Source organism: Pyrus communis, chromosome 13 (assembly GCF_963583255.1).
Source record: "Pyrus communis chromosome 13, drPyrComm1.1, whole genome shotgun sequence".
Taxonomy (NCBI): Eukaryota; Viridiplantae; Streptophyta; class Magnoliopsida; order Rosales; family Rosaceae; genus Pyrus; species Pyrus communis.
The window spans coordinates 24,173,047-24,190,772 of NC_084815.1; the positions used below are offsets into that span (position 1 = coordinate 24,173,047).

The 17,726-nt window shown below is 37.8% G+C and overlaps 2 protein-coding genes and 1 pseudogene across 2 annotated transcripts; 1 reads left to right on the forward strand and 2 right to left on the reverse strand.

The window, feature by feature from the left end:
* Positions 1-363: 363 nt before the first annotated feature.
* On the forward strand, positions 364-924 carry LOC137712537 (probable calcium-binding protein CML15; annotated as a pseudogene).
* Positions 925-1,052: 128 nt separating this feature from the next.
* Positions 1,053-7,087, reverse strand: LOC137712536 (putative phospholipid-transporting ATPase 9). The gene is made up of 11 exons (XM_068451616.1): positions 6,224-7,087; positions 4,476-5,812; positions 4,256-4,366; positions 3,873-4,149; positions 3,666-3,754; positions 3,461-3,569; positions 3,025-3,234; positions 2,783-2,908; positions 2,582-2,680; positions 2,108-2,299; positions 1,053-1,976 (listed from the first exon to the last, which is right to left on the reverse strand). The coding sequence occupies exons 1-11, from the start codon at positions 6,620-6,622 to the stop codon at positions 1,347-1,349; spliced, it is 3,579 nt and encodes a 1,192-aa protein (XP_068307717.1). The 5' UTR covers positions 6,623-7,087; the 3' UTR covers positions 1,053-1,346.
* Positions 7,088-9,422: 2,335 nt separating this feature from the next.
* Positions 9,423-17,068, reverse strand: LOC137712857 (G patch domain-containing protein TGH-like). Its single transcript, XM_068452031.1, has 16 exons — positions 16,782-17,068; positions 16,177-16,267; positions 15,982-16,076; positions 15,401-15,504; positions 14,911-14,972; positions 14,727-14,801; positions 14,314-14,465; positions 13,971-14,046; positions 13,781-13,867; positions 12,938-13,015; positions 12,417-12,564; positions 11,814-12,303; positions 11,314-11,598; positions 11,087-11,215; positions 10,778-10,996; positions 9,423-10,699 (listed from the first exon to the last, which is right to left on the reverse strand). The coding sequence occupies exons 1-16, from the start codon at positions 16,914-16,916 to the stop codon at positions 9,953-9,955; spliced, it is 2,973 nt and encodes a 990-aa protein (XP_068308132.1). The 5' UTR covers positions 16,917-17,068; the 3' UTR covers positions 9,423-9,952.
* Between the last annotated feature and the right edge of the window lie 658 nt (positions 17,069-17,726).

Consider the following 17,726-nt stretch of genomic DNA (forward strand, 5'->3'; position numbering starts at 1 on the left):
GGGCCCAAAATTTAGCTTCCTTCCTAGAAGCCTTCTAGTCATATGATTCCATATGCGTGTGACAAAAAAGGCAAAAAAGGAAACCACCGACTCATGTTCCTGTCCTTAGTTGTCTTCCCCCCACACCATATTTAGCCTTCAAATTCTGTTCACCACCCAAAAAACCATCTCTCTCTCTCTCTCTCTCTCTCTCTCTCTCTCTCTCTCTCAACACACCAAACCAAACCACCACCTTCATCTCCTCCGCCTCCACAACCACCTCCTAACACCAAATATTGCCACGTTGTGCTACAAACCATACGTTCCAATTAACTGTTGGCGCATTGTATCACATTTTTTGTTGTAACGATATTTATAACCCTAATGCCTGCACTACGAGTTGATCAAATCAACCAGCTAAGAAACATCTTTGCAAGATTCGACTTTGTCTCCGACGGCAGCCTCACCGTCTTGGAGCTTGCCACGCTCCTCTGCTCGACCTCAGGCCCTCCGGTGACCAAGTCCACGTCCTCCTAGCCAATATGGATGCAAACGGCAATGGCTCCGTGGAATTCGACGAGCTGGTTAGTGCCATATTGCCCGGAATGGACGAGGAGATTTTGGTAAACCAAAAGCAACTCTTGGAGGTTTTTCGCTCTTTTGAACATGACGGCAACGGTTACATAACTGCGGCAGAGCTGGCAGGGTCCATGGCGAAAATGGGGCAACCGTTGACGTATAAGGAGCTGAAGGAGATGATCAAAGAGGCTGATACGGATGGAGATGGTGTCATTAGTTTCAATGAATTTACTACAATAATGGCGAAATCGGCGTCGAGTTTTCTAGGCCTTGCTGCCTCATGACCTGAGGTATGATCTATAGAAATCTGATGGTACATGTTCTTCTCACCTGGTTATCGACTGACGTAGATTTTGCATCTTTGTTACGATTTTGTTTAATTTCTGACCAACAAACTGACAATCTAAGTACTTTTTTTTTCATTAATCGGTGAGTTTTGTTGCTCTTCGTTTTATGTATGCGTATGCAAGCGCTTTTCCGAAGCAGTCTCAAACATTCGCTAATCCTTTCTTTATTGAACATTGTGTGTTATGATACATCGGATACATCATACATGATACAATATTTTGACTATACTATTCTCTACATGAACATTAAAGCTAGATCCTTGGAGCTTTTGGAAACCGAACTATCCTAAGCGAAAAACTTGGAAGGACACGACTGCTTCAGGTTCGACTCAACCCTTCATCTCTGGGAAGACGCTCTTGAACCATTATGTAAAAGAGAAGAAACTTCTTACTGGTATAATGTACATTCTTTGGATAGGAATGTGAAAACATGGGCGCTGATTAATGACCCTCGAGCTTCTCTCCAAAGCGTCTAGATGTTGCTTCGATGCGGGCTGTGTAACCTACTGTTGTGCTTCTTAGGGACCTCTGCCGCACCATTTGACAGAACTCGGGGTCATCTGATTGCCCATCTGTTCTTATCCACTGTATCATCTGATGATACATTGGGAAAAACCGCATTTGGATGGCTGCGTAAATGAAGTATGGCAGGAGGGAAGAGACCAGAACAAACAGCGTGAGAAACCAATAAAATGGAGCCGGTGCGCAGGCTTCAATGAACACCTTATACGCAGTGGTCGATATGTTGGGGTCAAGGGCTCCATATGCCAACTGGAATATATACCAGAACACAATGCCACCCCAGATGAAGAGATGTTGTATGTAAGTGAAGTAGTTGATGGACAGCGCCATCTGACAGTTGACGACCCATACCACGCATGAGTACATTGTGGCACCAAAGATCTCCAAGCCAACCACTTGCCCGCCTTTACGAAAGGCTTGACTGCCCATTGCCACCATGCAGAAGAAGAAGACTAGGGTAGCAGTCACCACCCCATTCATTGCCCATCCAAGTATTCGGAGCCAACTAAATAAGACATTTTGTGTACCTTCTTGGTACAATAGCGGGAACTGTAAGAGAGAGAGAGAGAGAGAGAGAGAGAGAGAGTAAAGATCAGCAAAGGATCATATGCTATATTTCTGATTGCAAATAAGACTCATGAATTTCTCTCCAGTTATCTTTTCAAGTAAGGAGAACTTACCTTGAGACATAACTTGGCCGAGACATCTTGGTCAAAAACTCCCAAGGCAATCACTGGAAGTGACGTGAAGAAGACATTGTATAGTGACAGATACCAATCATTGTATGCAGTTTGGCCGGAGAATGAAGCATAGATCTGATAGAAGAAAATGGTGAAGCCAAAAGCAATGTTCTTGTAGAAGAAATAGCATATCTGTCAGACAAGAAAAGAAGCATGTCAACAACATATACTATAATTGTACATATAAATTCTAAATATAACAAGTCCGTATTTTCTTCTCTCCAAGTGCAGGATGGGACTGCGCGTGAGGTGGTGTATGTCAGCTTTCATATAACTAAAGTTTTTGACGTCTAATAGTTGCCTAACAAGAATGATGGAATCCAGAATAGCTTCTGAATGTATTACAGATTAATACAAAGAAAATGAGATAAAAAGATAAGCTATTATTTGAATTCTAGAAAGAAAAGAATTTACCATTGATGAGATTCTTCTGTAACACCAATGGCCATGTACAAGTAGCAGGCGCTCCAAAAATCGGAACTGTGCAATTGCAATGTCGCTTGACATGACTGCCTGAAATTTTTGATTGGCAGAAAGGATAAGTCAGAATTCATCATGCGGAAGAAATTTGAAATACAAGTAACAGATGATGAGTGCAATTTGTTAAGAATTTACCTGCATTCCCTCAACACCACTGATACCAACTCCGATATCTGCTTCTTGAAGCATTCCAACATCATTTGCCCCATCACCAACGGCCAGAGTTGTGTTGCCAGTTTTATCTTTTACCAGCCTTGTAACCTGCATTATTTCAAATAGAACTATTTAGGACTCAATTCTTTTCAAAACCATATATCTATGAAAATGATTTTATACTTTTGGAACTTATTTAGTGGCGGCAAAGGGGAAAAACTTACAAGTGCTTTCTGTTTGGGAGATGAACGACAGCATATAACAGATGCGCAGCCGATGGCAAGCTCTAGAAAGAGGTCCTTGACATCGTTCTCTAAGGCATAAGTGAGGGAATTCCCATCAATGATCAAAGCTAATGCCTCAGAGTTCTCTTCTGGTGCAGCAAGCAAGGCCTTCCCCTGACTTATTTGATGGACTACGCTTTCCTTCAATGCCTGTAGATCAGCACAGTTTCATTAAACTCTCACAGCATGACATTTTATCAGCCAAGAGAGAACAGTTTCGAACCCTAGCATGTTAAAAGTCCGATTTAAGCATCAATGCAATAACTAAAACACGAATCTATAATCCATTTACAGCACTACAGCCTGAATCACATATTACGCCATAAGATAGCTGAAGTGGAAGAAAGAAGAATATTGCATAAGAAATTTGGTTTACCTTGGTTACTGCCGTCTTATCCTCCACCTTCTCTAATGCTTTAGCTTCTGCAGTCTCGGAGCTTATTACTATTTGTTTCATTCCTTGTCTAAGCAAACTGCACGCATATCTGGAAAGAGAAAAAGCAAGCGAAAAGGTATGCAGTGATAAATATTTGTATACTGAAATCCATCTTCTCTTACAAAACTGTTCACTAATCATGTACCCAATATTAATCGCTGTCTCCATTTTATCTCCAGTCAAAACCCATATTTTAATTCCAGCCTGAGCAAGCTTGTCAATGCATTCGGGAACCTGTTCAACACAGAAAAGAACAAAAGGAAAAAAATGATATTTAGTCTTGAATGCTATACAAATCTCCAACAAAGTCATTACGAGCAGTACCAGGCTACCAGTAAAAATTAAAACGCACCCCATTTTGAAGTTTGTCTTCAACTGCAGTAGCACCGAGAAGAATCAAATCCCTCTCGATCTTCTCCGAAACTTCCTCGACAATTTCCTCCTGATCTGAACTCACCAACGTTTTGGCCACAGTGAATTCTTTGTTGAACTCATCATATTCTTCTTCGTCAAGTTCGCGATATGCAAGTACCAAAGTCCTCAAACCAGCATCAGCATACTCATTAATGTGTTCCCTAGTCTTCTCTTCAAACTCCCTTCCGTTATTTGCAAGTCTTTCAAACATGACACTGTTTGTGGAATAAGCACATTATATATAATGCGTGGAACAACAAACACAATTTCATTTGATCATCAAGAAACTCAATTAGACTAGCAAGGAGTAAGTTAACAGACCTGTCAGCGCCTTTGCACAGCAGTAGTATCTTACCCTCTTCATTTCTTACGATTACAGACATCCGCTTTCTTGAACTACTAAACTCCAATATGTTCAAAAGTTTATAAGTTCTGAAAAATGGAAAATCTACAGAGTTAAATATTTATTTATGAAAATTCGACAATATCTTGAGAATAACATATGTCATATAGCAGCTAAACTGAAATGCAAGAAGCATACCTTTCAATTTTTCTTCCGTAAATCGGATCTAACTCATGCAATGAGATGCTTCCTTGACTCCTTTCATAAAATTCAAACCCAAACTCTCTTGCTGCAATCACAAAAGCGGCCTCATCTGGTGATTCAGCTTCATATGATACTCTTCCCGTTTCTTCATCAACTTCAGGTATTGCAGTATGACAGATTGCAAGTAACTGCAGAAACTTCTGGATTACATCTGCGCGAGGCTCATTAACCCATTTGCCATTCATGATCCTTTCATCCATAAAATTAAAGCCTTTTATCAATGTGGCTTCACTCAATTCTTCAGCATGGATCTCTTCTTCTGTCAACTCCTCGCCTTTTCTCCTAGCTAAAGCTCTCTCAACTTCTGTAACTCCACGCCCGAAAGCAGTGCCAGCAATAGAACACTTGATAAATTCCATTGAGTTGCAAGTTAATGTTCCGGTTTTGTCTGAAAGTATAGTATCAACTTGGCCAAGTTCTTCATTCAAGTTTGAAGTGCGCGCTCGGGCTGGCTTGTCAGTTTCCTCGTAGTACATGTGCACATCCTGGTTTATGAAAGTACACTGAAGAACTTTGACAATTTCTATTGACACATACAAGGAAATGGGGATCAAATAACTATACAGCATAATGGCAGTTAAAAATTGCAAAACTGCTGCAAGCGGTGCCCTTGTCGGATCATAGTAAACTGTGGTATCATCTGGTCTGAGGTACCATCTGATCAATTTCCCATCATCCAGGTCTTTACTAGTATTAACCCCGAAGACAATTGCCCCAACAAAAGACATCAGAACTAAGAGGAAAAACAAGAAGTAGATAATCTTATCCATCCGCTTCTCAACTTTGCTTCTCTTAGAAGGAGGATCTGTTGAATTCTGCATAACTTTTGTATCGTGACCTGTAAAGATTACCACCCCATATACAAAATCCGTGTTTCGCAGCTTGGAGTCCCGAAGAAGAAGCTGCTGTGGCGTAAGAGGGTACGGTTGATCTTCAATCTCCATAGTGCCAACAAATGAGTACAAATTTGCATTTGGGTCTTCACATCTGATTACCGCCTTGAAATTCTCAAAGCTCGAGTCTTCGTGCAGATTAGAAGTTCCTTCCAGTGCTTGTTTTAGTTTCAAATTAGTCTCCCCATCAAGGTTGGTGGTCTCAACATAGCAAAGCGCTTCATCATAGCTTGATGAAAGTAAGATAAGATCAGCAGGAAAAAACTCGTCCTTTTCGACCTTCACTATATCCCCAACCTTCAAATCCCTCCATTTGGTATGCTCAAAAGTGTCCTCACCACGATGCACCTTAACTTTTCGGTTGTTCATTTCAATGTCCTGATCACAGTTTTACAAACTAGATTACAAAACTGTTTTACCATTACTAATAGCACTAAATATAGTCAAATCCAGGACGCCCTGTCCTTCTTAAAGACATGACACGTAGAAAACTTCTCTTCTACTCGATTTTCTTCAATTTTGGTCGCAGTTATTGACATGGTTGATTGTTTTAGCCTATACAGTCATTACTCTGAGCTTAGTCTTTTGGTTTCTAAACATGGATTAGTTCTAAATTTTGATACTCAGAAACTAAAATCGAAGATCTAAACGAACATTCTATACCCCGAACAATCAACCCTATTACTAAATGAGATCAAAGTTACAAAATTTAAGTCGAAATGAAGTTTTCTCAACATGTTATACGACATGAAAAATACACCAAACATGTTATTAACATAAAAAGTATACCTGTTTTTTCCTCCTCCAATCTTCAACAGCCTCCTTCCCCATCGTAACTCCGATCACGACGACGAGAGGGACGACGTTGCTGACGGCGGAGTAAGGTGAAAGCGGCGTAAAAGACAGAATTGCACAAATGAGGAAGTATACATTGGCAACCCTTCTGAACTGCTCGAACATTGCCTTGGGCAAGAATGTAGCGAGTGTATACTTTGTTGTTCTGACATAATTACCCTCGTAGTTCCGAACCGTGGCCTCCAAGCACTCAGGGTCATTACAGTAAACGACCCTCGAGAAACCAGGGCCGCCAATCCGTGAATGTTCGCCATTGAAGGAAGCTTTCCCACATGAAAAAGCATGGATTCTGCCAAAATGATGCCTTCTTCTTCTTCTACCCCCACCTCCCATTTTGCTCAGTCCACCACTTCAACGCATACACGGGTGCACACAGCCACCACAATCCCCCACCCAGTCAAACAATTTTCTCAATCCACCCAAGAACCGGTTTTTGAGAACAAATCTCGGAAACAGAAACTTACCCAATTCAGAAAACAGAATGATCTGCAAACCCAGCAGGAAAAAAACTTGCTGTGCCAAAATTCTGAAGTCCCAGAAGAAAAAGACTGAAACTTTGCAATCAAATTTCACAAAGTCTTCAACTTTATGAAAGAGGACAAGAAGGCATTGCTTCAACTGTGCTTTTCACCTTATTTTTCGGATTATTATTTTTTTATTTTTTTTCTTTTCCTTCTGTGTTTTTTGTGAAGCAGCTGAGCGATGGCTAGCTTGCCAGTTTTGACTTGTAGCTAGAGAAGCACCAAACTTTGAACGTAAGATAGGAGAGAGAGGGAGAGGGGGGAGAGAGAGAGAGAGAGGGGAAACTCAACTGCTGCGAGTTGTTAATTAATAATTGTATGAAAGGGAAACAGATTCAAAGAATGGTTTCAACCTTTAAAATGCTATGTGAAGCAAACTGCTGTATAAAAATTCAACAGCTCTACATCTTGGGCATTAATAAACGACTTTTTGTCAATTGCCAAAAACTATTAGTTGGAGAGAGAGACCTGGCCTACGGATCAAGCCTTCTAGAAGGTCTGTAAAGATATTTGTCTATAATTAATTAAGCTTAATTTTCTCACAATGTAAGATTGAATAAAAAATATGAAGCTTTAACGAAAAACTTACGATACTGTTCACTTTAACGAAAAATCATATTTTTACATTAAAAAGTCAATCATGGTACTATTTACTTTACCTTTTATTTTGTCCTTATTGTCAAAACTCAACGTTTTCAAGTCATTTTTATTAGTTTTCCTTTAAAATATTGACAAAAAAGAAAAATAAAACTCACATGAAAAATGACAAAAAAAGAAAAATAAAATTTTCTCACATGACAACGCATGTAATTTTTTCTTTTAAGAAGGATGTGTACGACAAATGACCAACTCTAAAAAGAAATTAACAATAGGGGACTTTTTGGCTTTTTAGCATTGGCTTAACTTCTCATTTGAGTATTTGACAATAAAAATCGATAGAAATGATACATGAGTTTGTTTTGGTCATTCCATGAAAAATTTGTAAATATTCTTGTTAAATTGTCATGTGAACGACCCCGTGATCACGTTTTTAAGGGTATTTTTGTCAAACCAACACCTCCAAAATGATTTATGGTAGGCAAACTTATAAACCACTTCTATCGATTTTCATTATTAGAGACAAAGGTGAAGAATTATGTCAATATCATAAATCATTTTAACTAAAAAGGCCAAAACATTTTCTCCTTTGCACATCTATGATCATTTATGTCATTTGATTCTTCTTTACTTTATTCAATTCAACAATTGAAAAATGAATAGTATGAATGAAAAAAATTTGTGAAAATCATTTCTAATTAATATTATTGTAATTTGCCACATAGTTCTACAGTCTAGTGGTTTTTCACTTGTAAGTGAGAGATTTTAGGTTCGATTTTTGCTAAATGTGATTTTGAACCACATTATTATTAGCCTATTATGAAATTAAACTCATCCATTCCTTATTAGTGTAAATAATAACGTTTGTTTCTGAAAGAAAAAAATATTATTGTAATTTGGGATCCTTTGAATAAAAATGAAGCTAAAATATTCCTGCAAATAAAAAATGTGATATGCAAGGAAAAGCTAGTGGTAGCTGACTGTGAAACGGAGCTATCGGTGGAAACAAGCAAAATAAAAAAAGGAAAAATGAGAGCGACCAAAAATAATTAAAAACGTCTGTCGTTAACATGCTCTTATATTTATCAAGAGTAAACTGCCGTTTAACTCCATGAATTATTATTTTAATGAAATTAACTCTTTGAATTATTTTTTTAGTAATATAACTTCTTAAACTATTAATAATTAGTTAATTAATTCTTATCTGATTAGATAAAATTTAATTCACTTTGTCGTTAAATACTGACACGTGAAAAGCACATGAATCACTATTGAGAGTACATTTATGCCAATAAAATTTTATCGAATCTAACTATATAAGAAGTTAATTGATTGATTTTAAATAATTTAAATGATTAATTTACAAAAAACATAATTCAGGCGGTCAATTCGAACTGAGATAATATTTGAGGAGTTGAAATAGCAAATTACCTTATATTAATTAATCAGTACAGGTTTGCCTGTTAAGTTTGACTAACAATTATAATTACTCTGTTTAAATGGACCGTATGGTAAATGACAAAGTCTTTTTCCCTTTCTCTTTCATTGAGAGATTTCTACTTTACCAAAAGTAAGAGAAGAAGATTCTCGAACGTAATCGACTAAAAATATCTTCAGTTCTCTGTCTCACCCGTGATGTCAGCATTTGATGAGTATGACAAAGAAATAAAAAGAGAATTTTAACAAAAAAAAAACTTCCGGTATTGTTTACTTTAACGAAAAATCATATTTTTACACTAAAAAAAATTAATCATATTATTATTCACTTTACCCTTTATTTTGCCTCTATAGTTAAAATTCAAAATTTTTAAACCATTTTCATTAATTTTCTTAAATAAGAACTAGGTAACGAGTTAAAGTGAGATAGAGATAGAGATATAACCGTCCACGAATCTTGTTTCTATGCACCTTGTTTTCTTTTGCTAAAGATTTGCTAAAGATATACCAACTTTTTCATTCTCTGGTTCGTGGGAGGGAGTAGGATTCTCTTCCCTCTTGTTCTCATCCCCTTTCCTCCCCTCATCTTACACATTATTTTTTTTGTCTTATTATCTCTATAAAAAAAATAATACAAGACGTTGACGTGGCTTAACCGTGACCATTTAAATAAGAAGGGAGGGAAGGGGTGAGAGATTAGGTGGGGAGAGAATCCTCCTCCCATGGGCTCTCCGAATCCCTTCCCCCTAATTCACCCAATCAGGAAATCTGTGCCATTGAAAATTGATCAAACGGCTAAAGTTATTATAACATTTAAAGTTGACCCCTATTTGTAGCAGATGAATCAAATTTCAATTGTACGAATTCCTGATTGGGTGGATTATGAGAAGGGGATCCGGCCCAAAGATAACATTACATCCAAACTGTAGTAATGTTTCAAACTCTTACATGCATTATGCATACAAGATGAATCCTACTCTCCAAGAACAATCTAATTTCAATTAGAAGTTTCCAAAGGCGAGCGCCAACGGAACATGGGCTGTCATACGGCCGCCATTCCATTCCTTGACCAAATAGTTCCACTGTTTAAGGAAGTAGTACGTCGCGTTCAATCTCGCCTTCTGTGCTTGTCCCTCCTGGATTCTGAACGTTCCTTCTCAGAGGAGTCTCTGCTTCGACGTTTATGATGCTTCGAGTGTTTTCTGCTACCACTGCTCTTTTCTCGAGAGGATCCTTTCTTCTTCCCCTTAGACCTAGAACGGTGACGGTCCTGATGATCGCTGCATGAATCGCTATCTGAATCGCTGTGTCTATGCCGATGTCCCCTAGAGCACTTTCTGCTCCTTTCATCTTCTGATGGTGAACCGCTGCCCACAATGTGGTGCTGCCTTGAGGGTGTTTTGTCCTTCCTATCATCTTGATGTGCTTTTCGGAATATAATCTTGTCAAACTGATTCCCCAAAGCACCCGTCTCTGCGCTTTTGCTATTACTTCTCGCTGAATTACCTGTCAAGTTACCATTGAAAGGTTCAGCAATGTCACGCGGAGCCTCTTGAGAAATTTCTGGTCTGCGTGGAATCTCATGAGTGGACGGCGGCTTATTATCAACTGGCAGGATACTGGAATATCCTGAACCGGCTCCTTTGGGAGGCGAAGAAGTTCTGGCTTTGTTCGTTGATGAGGGCAGCTCAGGGGGAACCTCTAGGCCTAGTTCTTTTCCTAAGGATTCCAAAAAGTCGCCTGCGATCAAACGGTTTAATGTTGTAGTGGCTGCTTCAACCTTCTTCTCTGGATTACCAACCCCGTTGGAAACAGAGGTATCCTCAGCATCATCCTCGTCATCAGAAAATATAGCCTGCACACAAATGAAGTCATATGTTACGTCTAGCGTATGCATGTAAAAACAAATCACTGAATTTTGTGTTTAAAGCACCTTGTAAAGGTCAACTGGCCTCTCGACGTTTTCAACTTCAACCTCAACTGCGCCTTCCTCGTCAACTACATCTTTGCTTTTTCCTTGGGCATTAGATTGAACAACAGGGATGTAGTCCCTCTTTACAATTACAGTTTCTTCTGCTTTTGTGTCTTTTCCAGAATCTGATGTAAAAATCAGAGTTTCCATTTTGCTCTTCATCCGTGGAGCTGGTGGTGGCTGCATGCGACAGTATCATATGTTTAAGGTATGGTGATAAGAAAAATGTTGAGAGAGAGAGGAGTTATAGAGAAGAGTATTCAACTGTACCTTCCCCATGAAAGGATCGATGAGATCAAAACGTTTGCATAAAATAGGTGAAGGACGCCACTGATATTCTGTGCGTTTTATGCGAACTTCCTTTTTTATCGAATTTTCAGTTTGAGTATCTTTGGCTTGCTGTTTTCAAAAATTAAGAAACCAAATAATTAATTATATAAAGAATATGAGTATACATTTACAAAACCAAAATCTGAAAAAGCACCAGCAGAACATACCGCTGATCCCCCAGGAGTAAACTGCATCGCTCCAGCGGATAAAAAATCCATGAACTGTGATGTGGAGAGTTTGCTTTCTTTACTCCACTTCCCTTTCTGTATTGCATCAGCTGCAGCCTCAAAGTCTAATCTCTCACGAGCACGAACTGCTTCTGACATATGACTAGCTCCACCAGACTCGGTAGATCGAAGTCCTCCTTGGTATTTCTCCTTGAGAAACCGCTCAAACCTTTCTTGCTTTGCAGGATCATCGTTGAAGGGTTTTGCAACTTCCAGCATCTCACCCTACATTCAACACATAAAACAAAGTGAGAAAATCTAAAACTTTCCTTGAGCAACACAAACTACCCATTTCTTTCATTCATTCATAAAAATATGAAAAACTATGGGTAGCTAAGGCAATGCTTAAGTAAACCAAGGACATTACAATCTGGATTCGCAAAAAACTTGGATACATAAAACATTTGAGAAAGCAGGCAAGCAAGATGTATTGTACTCACATCTAATGCAGGTTTAGTAAATGTATCTGAAAGGTTGTACTGAAGCTGAATGGCCTCTTCAGAAGCAACAGATGAACTTGACTCTTTGGAGCTTCGTTCCAAAGCCCTTTCCCCTAAAATTTTTCCACGGCTCTCTGCTGTCATCTTCTGCTTTCGTGGAGACAATTTACCATCCAATATCTCCTTGGTGTGATTGCCTCGCTTTTGCCGCTCCTCCCACAGTTTCCTTGCATAATAATCATGCCCATTCCCTCCAACTAGAAAACTAAACAAGGGATTTGACTGATTTTTCTCTCTAGAGAGATCCTCAAATAATTTACCACATCGAGCTACTAAAGTTGCGACCCCGTCAATTAAGAGTTTCAGATTACTATCCTCTGGAGGAGAGACTTCTGTGGGACCAGGATCTCCAAGCTTGCACCCACTATCAAGAGGCCCAGAAAATTTATGGTTGGGTACAAAATCTTTTGGTACTACAGGAGGATCAAATCTGGAACAAATCCCAGAGTAATAGTTAGCACATATGTAGTCAGAAATGAACAAGCGGAAGGATCACTCTTTTCTGCATACTCACATGCATATAAAACTAAAACCTCGGATTACCTCTCATGTTGGTAGTCCGAATTAGATGCAAGTCTAAATCCAGAGAGACCACCTGGTTCCTTTCGAACGTACTTTTGCTTGCTATCCATGATTGATCTTGAAGGCTCATCATCAATATCTTCAACATAAGTTTCCTCAAATCCATAACCTGAACGAGAAGTAAAATTGCAAAAACTTGAGCATTATAACGAATAATATTTAAACAAAAAGTTAATCTGGTTAGCACAAAATGAATCTGACTAACAGGTCTAATCACTATTGAACTATACCCCTTTACCCAGTAAATCACAAGCTGTAAGATATATCATGCAAAACGAAGAAAAATAATGCAATGGAGCAATCTGTGGTCCGAATGAAGGAGAAGGGAAAGCATAGATTAAATTAATCACATCTTCAGTAGTTTCTCCCAGAAAACATAACAGGAAAAGACCAGCACCAAAAACACAAAGCGATTCTATGCAATGACTCTATAATAGCTATAATTACTGCAAAGATTGATTATTCGTTACAATAACACTAACCAGAATTATAAACATCCTCATCTTCAGCATCAAGTTCTTCAAGTGCTCCAATTCCAAAACCAGGAGCAAACGTTCCTGCTAATGAATAACAAGATAAATCAATCATAAGTTGAGAAACCAATCCGTGCAATCAAATAAAAGCAATAAGAGGACAATACCTATAAAGCACGGATACCGTTATGGCAACGATACAATACTACACGGCAACATGACAAATTATTAAAAACTAGGATATATACGGCATGGACACGACAATTTAAATTATATATTAACATTTAGTAATTGTTATCATTACTATTGAAAGTATATATTACTAATTTATAAGATACAAGAAAAGCATATTATAGATAATTTATGGTATATTTACAGATATATAGGAGACCAAACAAATTGGAAAGGAATTGCATTTAATTTTTTTTAACCTTTACACGTGTGGTTGTGGTTGGGCTGAGTGGCAGTGGCCACTAACTGACTACAACACATGAAACTGAAACTGTAGCGTTTAGATGTGTGAAAATAAAGAGGATTATGAGATGCTACCGTCTTCTTCCTCGCGATATTCAACAGATCTGCTGATCTGCAATTGCGCAAGAAGGCTATAATTCAGTCCTTCTCAGCCTGATACGTAACCGTATCCCAAATGTTGGACACCCATATCCATTAGTCAAAAGACATATCAGTTCACCCCGATACGTATTGGAGGCGTATTGGTCGCGTATCGTATCCGATTAAGTATGGGATGGGGATACGCGACGACCAAGTTGCCATAATTATGCTTCTTAGGACAGAACCCTATATTATAACACCAAAAGGAATGCTTTTCATCTGGATCATAAATCTTACACTTGAAGCCAAAAAGATTATTGTCATTTGAACGGGCACTTATATATCCAATACCCCTATTCTCAGAGAGGCGTGATCTCTTCTTCTCTGAATATAAACAATAAAAAAATAGTGGTTAGGAAGCATTAGATTGCTCGTAATCACAGAAATATGACCCAGTTTTCTGTAAAAAGAAGAGAAAATCACTTACCCCTGAACTCAGGCGCATGCTTAAAAGGATCAAAACCTAATCCGTGAAGGTCCTGCTTTGGGTAGATTACATAAACCTGAAGGAAATATGTAAGGCACAGAGAGAATATTACAAATCATAATGATCAAAGAAAATGTTCTCAAGAACTCTTCGAGAAAAAGTGTACTGCCTAAAAAAGAAATTTGAAATACCTAAAGAATAATTTTAACAAGCTCCAAAACTCTGACTTAACTTATGAATTAAACAAATACGCAATAGAATTATCCATTACGGTCCAAATACTGAATCAAGAAATAAAACAAAACCAAATGAATGACTGACATAGAAAAGAAAATTTACTTACAGGTGTGCTTTGAGAAGATTGAATATCATCACTAGCAGGCAGCTCAATATGATCCTCCATGTCACCATGAACAGGCTCAGAGTCAGCAAGCTGTGTTTTTGCACCACTGGAAGAAAATGCTAAAAATGCTTTTCGCGCTTCCCTTCGAGCATCTGTACAAAGGACATGAAAAAGTTTAAGACTGTAAGTAATGAAAGAAAGACCTTAATCAAGAGCAATCAGATGAAACTGTATGTATTCTGGTAGTCCCGCACATGCTACATGTATTCTAGGTATGCCAAATCTAAATTTATAGCAAAGAACCTCACACTAATGTTCTAAATTCCAAGTCATAAAATAAATAATACTTGCACATCAACCCATACAAGAATAGTTGATTTCAGAACAATTTTGAATTTGCAAGCCACATATACCGTATGATGAATCAATATGTGAATCCTTGATTGAACGACCATGGCGCCATCCCATCTTCAGCAGCAACTTCACACCTAATCAAAAACAGCAAACAGGTATAAAGAGATGTGCAACTAATAATTAAAAAAAAAAAAAAAAAAAACTTTTTGAACAATCACCGACCCAAATTTTACTGGAACAAACCTATAGAATCTGTGGCTGGAAGAACTAATTCATCAGGAACTGGTCCAGGAATAGCTGATGGCCTAAAATACATGATAAACAAGATATCAACAAGTTAGAAAACAATGCATGACACTATTTTCAAGGACAAGGTTTTAAGAAAAATATGTCACGGTTATTAACATATAAAAAAGAAAATCTATGTTAAATATGACAATTAATCTTATTCATTTAACCAGAAAAATCATTTTAAAAATGCTATTATTCTACTCTCACCATAAATTTCCAAGAGAAAGTGGGATTAACACTTCAAACAACCTTATACCTGAAGAATTTAATTTTGTTCAGCAATGGTATGAAAGCATTACAACTCTCTAGAACCTAAAGGTTAGGGTACAGTGTACAACAAGGGGTAGCATTCAGAACCTTATCATTTTCATCCAAATGACTAACTTGTATTATCAACTTGGTTATTGATTCAACTAGAATTGCAATTGACCAACACCCTAACCTTTTCTGTTGTTCCTTCTCAGCTTGTTTACGAGCAAGTTCAGTAGCTGTAGATCCAAATGTATCAAACTGCATAGACGTCCCCAAAGATTGGCCTTCAAGTTCCTAAATGTTAAGAAGAAGAATCAGAAAACTGATTTAATTCTAAAGTAAAATCATTGGCAGTAGTCCTCATCATCTAGAAGAACTCCATGGTCATCGGATATGATATCTATAAGAACTCAACAACATAAATATACTATCATTTTTCAAGAGCTAGAGAACAGTCAACATTAGAAAAGAAAAAAAAAATACTCTATTTCCTACTTTTAATCTAGTTTTGGCTAGATGAGAATTTTCATATAATTGAAACTAACCATTGCAAAAGGTTGTATGGTTTTCCAACCAATAGGTTTTCACTCCCTTCGTTGTAAAGTTTATATTAGATAACTACAATAACTAAACATCAAATAAGCATAAACATACATAATTTACCAATTCTAAAAGGCGATGATTCCAACATTGACAGTTTGCAATATATTCCCAAAGTTGAAGAATGTAAATGAAATAGGTGTAATAGGTTAAAGCCAAGATCAAACTTACAGCTCTTTCATCTTCATCTAAAAAGTTCATAATGTCCTGCCGTTTGACTTCAGCTCTGTTCTTCCGCGATGACACAAAAGTCTGCGGTGTCCACCCTGCACGTTTGTTTCAGATGGCTTAAACCATTAGCTACCCTCGAATATTCTTAAGAAAAGGAATCACACATTTCTAGTTCAAAGGAAAGTGAGAAGATACCTTCTTTTGAGCCGACTGTATTGTAATAGCCGGCAGAAAACCCTCCACTAAATGCACCATGAAATCTCCTTCTCCCTTCTTCATCTCTAACCTGGAGACACAAAAGTCAACAGAAAAGTAAACCCAGACCGTTCATTTAAACATCAATCAGTGAGCAGCACAATTGAAATTTAATCAAAGCTTTAATGTCATGCATAATAAACTTTGTTTGATAAAGAAAACAAAACCGGCATCCCACATTAATCACTCAGCATAATTTTGCTATACAAGTTTGGCCAACTATCAACTTCCATGTTAAAATTCAAAATGGAAATCAACCCATTTCAATCTGCACCCAGTTCACCCAAACCAAGTCCGCATTTTCAAATTCCTTTTCAAACTTTCTCATCAACCAAACACATTACTACAACTACCAATTGCAAACTCTCTCTGATCACATTTCCCTATAAACCCAATCCTCCAATTACATACAACTTCTACGCTCAACACAACTGACATTAAAACTCAATTACCACACTCCACTAATTAACACTGAAATTTCTCCATTGTTTCTACTTTCTCGAGCTTTCTCAGGAACCAAACAAAAGATAAGAGAACATACGTACCTCTTGCTTCCAAGGAACTAGAGTACGCAAGTTACCAGAGGCCTCAGCAACGGACTTCTTCTTGCGACTGGTTAAATCTTCCTCCCGCTCAATCGGTGTTCCGTAGAACACGAAATCGTCTTCGTCTGAAGCCATTGCGTGATTAACTTCTTAATATCTTGAAGATTGAGAAGAAGCTGGGTAATCAAAATTAATTGAGGATTAGGGTTTCGTCAAGAGTGATGACTGCAGGGCGAGCCGGCGCGGCAAAGCCCTCCTTCGAGCAGAGACAGGAGGGAGGAGAGCGAGAGGTATAAAAAAGCCAGAGAACGTAGTCGTAACTTGTATTACTGGACCGGGAAAAAAAATGTAATTTGGGTTGGGTTGCTGGGTCGAATGGGCTCGGCAGTCGACCCACTAGAGTGTGGATCCGACCACTTTGGGCTGCCAGCCCAGATTAATTTGGTCTGGGCTGACATAACAAAATAAAATTAAAGCGAAGCCCACTACGAAAAGTATTTATACGTTTCCAACATTTTTTTGGGTTGGAAAAATGTAGTATTAATTACCTTTTTAGATTTTTTATTTTAGTACATCGATATTTTTACATTAAAGGAATAAAAGGTTCGGCTAAGCTAAACAATAGGTAGCATAATCTAGTATCGAATTTGCTATCCACGAGATTCAAACCTAAGACCTCTCACTTTCAAGTGAAGATGAATACTATCAGAGCGTAGTACTGAGTGACTTTAATTATCCTAAATTAGATTGCAAAGATGAGTTCATTTTAATTGTACTAAACCACAAACATTCAAAAGGTGTCGTTTAGTAGTATTCATTTTCATTTAAAAATGAGAGGTTTTAAGTTAGAACTTCGTGAACAACAAATTCAATAAAAAATTAGATTACACATTGTGCGGTTTAACCAAACTTTTTCTCTTTTAATGTAAAAATATATTAATGTAC

Excerpts from the sequence above, each read along its gene's own strand:
- LOC137712536 (XM_068451616.1), bottom strand. The coding sequence starts at position 6,622 with ATGGGAGGTGGGGGTAGAAGAAGAAGAAGGCATCATTTTGGCAGAATC. Across the intron at positions 3,755-3,872 it reads AAGACAAACTTCAAAATGGG|GTTCCCGAATGCATTGACAA; the intron begins GTGCGTTTTAAT and ends TGTGTTGAACAG. Across the intron at positions 2,681-2,782 it reads GTGGTGTTGAGGGAATGCAG|GCAGTCATGTCAAGCGACAT; the intron begins GTAAATTCTTAA and ends CAAAAATTTCAG.
- LOC137712857 (XM_068452031.1), bottom strand. The coding sequence starts at position 16,916 with ATGGCTTCAGACGAAGACGATTTCGTGTTCTACGGAACACCGATTGAG. Across the intron at positions 14,973-15,400 it reads GAGAAGGAACAACAGAAAAG|GCCATCAGCTATTCCTGGAC; the intron begins GTTAGGGTGTTG and ends CATGTATTTTAG. Across the intron at positions 14,047-14,313 it reads AATCTTCTCAAAGCACACCT|GTTTATGTAATCTACCCAAA; the intron begins GTAAGTAAATTT and ends TATTTCCTTCAG.